Here is a 6211-nt window from a genome sequence, read left to right as displayed (position 1 = left end):
TGTAGTACCAGGACAGACACCCAAACAGCCAGTGCTCTTCTACCAGGACAAGCTGTCGCAAACACTCCACTGAAGCCTGGAGACAGTAGCATGACAATCTTCACAGCCCCCAACCTTAAATTGTGAGCCCTGACAAACCCTTCCTTAAGTTGCACTGGTCAGGTATTGGTCCGGGCAACAAGTAAGGTAACAAATACATTGACTTTTCTCAGCCTCTAGGCCACTGGGGTTCCCTCGACCCAAGTTCTGTTTCCTTCTAAATTGTTATTGCCTGATAAGGTGTGTGTGTGTGGGGGGGGGGGGGGCTGGTGTTAGCAGCCCTACTGCATTCTGTCTATGTAACCTGGCTGGCTTTAAACTTATATTTATATAGCCATTCAGGAAGTCCTTTCTAGAGATTCCTTGTATTGCAGCCCTCCCTCCTTTGTTTAGATTTATTGAGGTACAGTTTAGGTTTTTCGAAGTTGTCTGTGTGATGCATATTCATCTTGGTGTCCATGAAGGACATCAGATCCCCTGGAATTAGGGCTATGGATGGTTGTGAGCCACCACGTGGGTGCTTGGAACCAAACCCAGGTTTGTCCCGTGCAAGAACAAATGCTCACAACCATTGAGCCATCTTGCCAGTCCGTTGAGGTCTAGTTCAAATACAGTAAGATTCATCTGTCTTAAGTATAGAGTTAAAATGTCCTCAGCTTCAACGTTTTTTGTTAGCTTGAAGTGGGCCCTTGCTGTTTCTTTCTAGTTACTGACACAGTGTGACTTTCGAGTCATCACGTTTCGTCCGTTTATTTATTTCCTTTAGTGTGCGCGCACCTATATGTGTGTTTAGGTATGCATGTTTGCATGTATGTATATTAAAAACTAAACATACACAAATAAAATACCTTAGGAAAAAATATATGTATATCCTCGTGTTTGCCGCTAGTGGGAGTAGGTCTCTTTGGTCCTCGCCGGCAGAATACAGCAACTTGGAGCGGGAAGCAGAGGGTCAGAGGGCAAGGTCAGAGGTCACACACCCGTAAGCCAAGAGGAATCCTGGTGACCTCTTCCAGAGACTGCCTGCACGGTGGCCGGCTGCGCAGGCGCACGGGAGCCACGGGCGCGGTGGGCGGCGGCGAGAGGCGATTGGCTGAATGCCGAGGCTCCGCCTCTCGGCGCGTCAGCGACCGGGTCGGCGGGTTAGTCTGCAGGTTCGGGTCGTGCTGGCGCCGTTGGGCCCGGTGTGGTGCCAGGGCCTTGTGCGGCTCTCACGCTCGCTGGGAAACTGAGCATTGCTGTCTGTGAGTCCGAGGGCGCGGGGGACCGGGGACGGGGGCGAGGGCAACTCCGGCAGCGGGATCGCCGGGCTGGCCCAAATGCCGGGCCTGCTTCACAGCCACGGGGAACCGGCCCGGGGAGGCGACGATTTGAAGGGACCCGAGTCTGGGGACTTAGAAAGGACCCGAATCTCGGCCCGACGACCAGGCAAAGCTGGGCGAGCTGAGCTGAGGGCCTGCGCCATTGGCGGGGTCGGTTTTGGCGCGCTCTGGTGTTCGCTCTTCCTATTGGCTGGCGCGCGCCGCGTTGGGCGGGGCCGGCGCGCCCGGGGACATTTGCAGTCGCTTAGTCGCGGATGATGGCATGGCTAGGGGTTGAACTGGGTGTAGGTCCCTCTGGAGTGCTCACCAACTGCAGCAGACGCTGCTCCTGGGACAAGGGCATTGAGTCCCGCGTCTGCCAGCCCAGTGGTGCCGCTGGAGGTGATAGTAGGTTCTCAGACACTGTCTCTGCTCACGACTCACTAATGGTAACAGGATTTTGGGCCACTGCCTGCGTTATCCAAGTCAGGGCCTGGTGGCAGTGCTCAGTCTCCTGCACCCAGGAGGTTGAGGCGGGAGGTATAGGAGTTCAAGGTCAGCTTTGCCTACTTAGCCATTGGAAGAAATACACCAAGGTTCCTGCGAATAGGTTTCCGATCGGGTTTTATTGACTTGAAGTAGACTAGGAATAACAGAACACCACTCTGGCTGGGCTGTAAGTTGTTTATATTTGCATACATTTGTGAGTGCCAGGGCACAGTGTAAATTTTTAATTATATGTAAGTGACAGGTGTGGGGTGCAGTTTAAGCACTGTTTCCCATAGCCTCCTTTTAAATACAGCTTGGTCTTGGGTTTGCTACATAGCTGACGATAACCTTAAATTCTGGTTCTCCTGTTGCCCAGCTGCTGGTATTATGGACTTATGTGCCACTGTGCCTGGTTATGCAGTACCGGGAACTGAGCTGAGCCTTTGTGCATGCTAGTTATGCACTGTACTCACTGAACTACGTCTTAGTTGGAGCCAAAAGATCTTGGGTTTTTGTTTGTTTTTGTTTGAGACAGGATCTTGGCAATGTAGCCTAGGCTCCCATAGGCTATTCCACCACATTCCAGGATTGCAGGCACGTGCATGATGCTGTCCTTTAGGTTGGATCTGAACTGGCCCAAGTGTCTGTTTGGCTTTTCCCAATGCCCCTTTCTCAGATCTTTTTGAGATCCCTGTAGTTTGTACAGGACACCGTGCCCTTGTTACAGATGGTGGTTCTACCATAAAGTAGTAAGATTTTTGTGGTATAAATAGTTTTCTAAAAAAAAATTATAGCTGGGCAGCGTTGGCGCATGCCTTTGATCCCAGCACTTGGGAGGCAGAGGCAGGCGGATTTCTGAATTCGAGGCTGGCCTGGTCTACAAAGTGAGTTCCAGGACAGCCAGGGCTACACAGAGAAACCCTGTCTCAAAAAAACAAAACAAAACAAAAATTAGATATCTAAGTTCTGCCTTCAGATATAGATCATATTTAAATCACTTTTTTTTTCTTGTGCTTTGCCAGCTGAAAAATGAATCTCAGTATGAAGCAGAAACAGGAGGGAGCCCAAGAGAATGTGAAGGTATGTAATGGAGCACTAAAGTATGCATGATTTAATTAAGAGGTGAAGTTTTGTTGTATTGCCCAGGCTATCCCTAAACCCCGGGGGGCTGAAATTATTTCCTCAAGTGCCGGAGTAAACTGAGTGTGCTCTTGTACATGTTTTTAGGAAGGGGGTTTGCAGAATATCGGATTGTTTTCTGAAAGGTTAAGATTTAAATATATGCATGAAACTGGGAGTCTAGAAGTCTGCTGTTCTGTGCACTATGTGTTTAGAGAAAAGGATATAGTAGTATACATCCCGTGGGCTATCTTTTAGAAAGCTTACATCTATGAAGTGGAAGCTGTGGAAGTGTTGTGTGCAAACATGAGCATGACAGCCACTGGGGGGTTGGCTTCTTGGACCATTATCAACATCAAGTATTTAGTTTTATTTTCTTCTGTTCGGAGACTTGATTAATCTGTAATCTACATTGTATCTGAAATGTTGTTATAATATTTGTTCTCGTGGCAGCTGGCATTCGTCCCTCAGTTGCATAGTGAGATAATCAACAGTAGAAACTTTACCGTGGGAAAGGTGAACGCAGTCATGTGAAGCACAGTAACTTTCTCACGATGGTGTGGTGTCATGTTCTTGCTAACCTTGCTTAAGTACTTACCATTGTTTGCTGTCCCATGGTGGCAGTATAACTAATGATTTTTTTTTTCCCCAAATAAAACTTTCAAATCAGGAATTATACAGGGACTATTTACATATCATAAAGAAGGCAACTTGTTTTTAAAATAATAGCTTGGACATTTTAGAAGGTTTTTTTTTTTTTCTTTTTTTTTCTTTTTTTTTCTTTTTTGGGAGGGGCTTGATTTGAGGCAAGGTCTTACTTATAGCCATGGTTATCCTGAAATTCATAGAAATTCACCTACCTCTGCCTTCCAAGTGCCAGGATTAAAGGTGTATGCCACCAAGTCTGGCTTGTTTTTGTTACTGTTGTTTATTTTTTGATATAGGTTCTCGGTAAGTGGCCCTGGTTAGTGTGGCACTCGCTGTGATGTAGACATCTGGCTGGCCTTGAACGCAAGAGAGTTCTGCCTGCCTCAGCCTACCAAGTGCTGGGATTACAGGTTTGTGCCACCAATCTGGACCAGAGTATTTTAATATGCCTAAAGCACAGACATTTTATCAATGTCCTAATGAATGGACTTGTAGCAAAACTGCTTCTACTGTGGTGATAGCCGAGGGGCTACCATTATCCACACTTGCATTTGTTCCCACTTACAGTTCCACCTACAGTGTATTGCTAAAAGTTGCATTCCTTGTGTCAGGCACGGTGACATACCTTTAGTCCTAGCACTCAGGAAGTATAAATAAGCAGGTGGATCTCTGTGAGTTCAAGGCCAGCCTGATCTACAGAGTGAGTTCCAGGATAGCCACAGCTGCACAGAGAAATCCAGTCTCAGAAAAACCAAAACAGCAACAAACCCACCATGAGCAGAAACAAACAGGAGGAGAATTTATTTCAGTTTCCAGCTCTCGAAAGTCACGGTCTGACACTTGAGAGGGCAGAACAGGAATTCAAGGCAGGCACTGAAGCATAGGCCATGCAGGAACGCTCCTCACTTAGTGGCTTCTCCCAACCCCAGGGATAACACCAGCAACAGCTGAGCCTTTCACATCGACAATCAATCAAGAAAATGTGGTCCCCCCCCCCCATCTTGTCTATAGGCCATTGTGATAAGAGCATTTCAACAGCTGAGAAGCTGAGATTCCCTCTTCCCAGATATGGTCCTTTTTTGTTTTGTTTTGCTTTTGTTTTTTGTTTTTTGATAAAAATTAACCAGCAGTGTTTTTTTTTTTTACAAATGTCCATTACTGTTTGGGAATATTTAGAGTTCTAAGATGAATCTTTCTTATTAGAGAAAGTATTTTGTGGTTTAACTTACCTCTTCTCTCAGTGTTTACCTCTTGTAAGTAGAGTTTTGTAAATTCCAAATTTGGAAGATTCCTTTTTTTAAAGTTTTTTTTTTTTTTTTTTTTTTTTTGTGAATTTGTCGTATAGTGTTTGGACTATCAATGCCACCACAGAAAGTATGTTACATGTGTTTTACCTAAGATAAGTTGACTGTGATTACAGTGAGAATATGTATCAGAATGAGAAGTTATGTGTATCTGGTTTGGATTGTAGGGCCCATTAACAATTTCTTCAAGCTTTATTATAATCTTGGGAGATAAGATTAATCAATCTGCTGATTGATTAAAGCCAATGTCTTGTTTGGATACAGCACTGTAAGATTTTATGTATATATAGCAGGCCAATTTTTGTGTTCTTAGTGATTTTTTTTCCTTTCAAATTCTAGTAAGACTAAGTCTAATATATAAAAACTCAGAAAGTAATCATACAGCTGTAACCAGATAATGAATCATCTTGACTTTTAGAATAGTCCTGTCCCAAGGAGGACGCTGAAGATGATCCAGCCTTCTGCAGATGGATCTCTTGTTGGCAGAGAAAATGAGGTATGTGTACAGGACTAGGGTGGGTGGGCTGTGGGCCAGTCAGTACTAGACATTTCCCCGACTTTCTTAAAAACTTATCTATCTTCCTTCCTTCCTTCCTTCCTTCCTTCCTTCCTTCCTTCCTTCCTTCCTTCCTTCCTCTTTCTTTCTTTCTTTCTTTCTTTCTTTCTTTCTTTCTTTCTTTCTTTCTTTCTTTCAACCAAGGCTCAGTGGAGTTTTCAGAAGCCGAACTCATGATAGAGTCACTCTCCCCATCGACTCCATAACAACCTTTATGAACTGTAATGCCACAATTGTCACACTGAATTATTTCATCTGCATCTTCACTATTATCTCCAAGACAAACACAGCAAATCAGAATGTGGTCCGTTTTCTGAGAACTCCAGTTTTGACTCTTCTGAGGAATCAGAGTCCTCATTACTCTTGCTCTGAGATAGGGTCAGGCGATCATTGGTCAGTTCCTCATCAGCACTGTTTCTGCTAAGAACTTTCTTCTTCTTCTTGCCACCTGCTTCCCTAGCAGGGCTGCTATGATCTTCATCATTGCCCTCATCGTTCTCATCTTCCTCACTCCCACTTCCCTCATCTTCATCATCCTCATTGTCGCCATCACTGCCCTCCTTCTGAGATGCCGATCTCCCCTTTCTCTTTACTACAGTAGGTCTCCAGTCATTATCATCTTCACTGTCTTAATCATCCATATCATTCAGTTCTTCCATGGATACAAAGTCCAACAGGGGACGGTTTCGACGAAGATTCCATTTCTTGGGTTCACTGACTTGTTCCTCCGTGGTGGTGGTGGTGGTGGTGGTGGT

At 45.2% G+C, this 6211-nt stretch overlaps 1 protein-coding gene across 1 annotated transcript in view; it reads left to right on the top strand.

Moving 5' to 3' along the window:
• Nucleotides 1-1157: 1157 nt before the first annotated feature.
• Gmnn (geminin DNA replication inhibitor) overlaps nucleotides 1158-6211 on the top strand; it is an 11947-nt gene continuing 6893 nt past the window's right edge. The window contains exons 1-3 of the mRNA XM_021215840.1: nucleotides 1158-1283; nucleotides 2852-2909; nucleotides 5319-5396. Of these exons, the coding sequence (XP_021071499.1) occupies nucleotides 2859-2909; nucleotides 5319-5396 (129 nt within the window). The 5' untranslated portion in view covers nucleotides 1158-1283; nucleotides 2852-2858. The remainder of the gene's footprint in view (nucleotides 1284-2851; nucleotides 2910-5318; nucleotides 5397-6211) is intronic.

This window comes from Mus pahari, chromosome 16 (genome assembly GCF_900095145.1).
Source record: "Mus pahari chromosome 16, PAHARI_EIJ_v1.1, whole genome shotgun sequence".
Lineage (NCBI taxonomy): Eukaryota > Metazoa > Chordata > Mammalia > Rodentia > Muridae > Mus > Mus pahari.
This window is presented reverse-complemented; position numbering and strand designations above follow the sequence as displayed.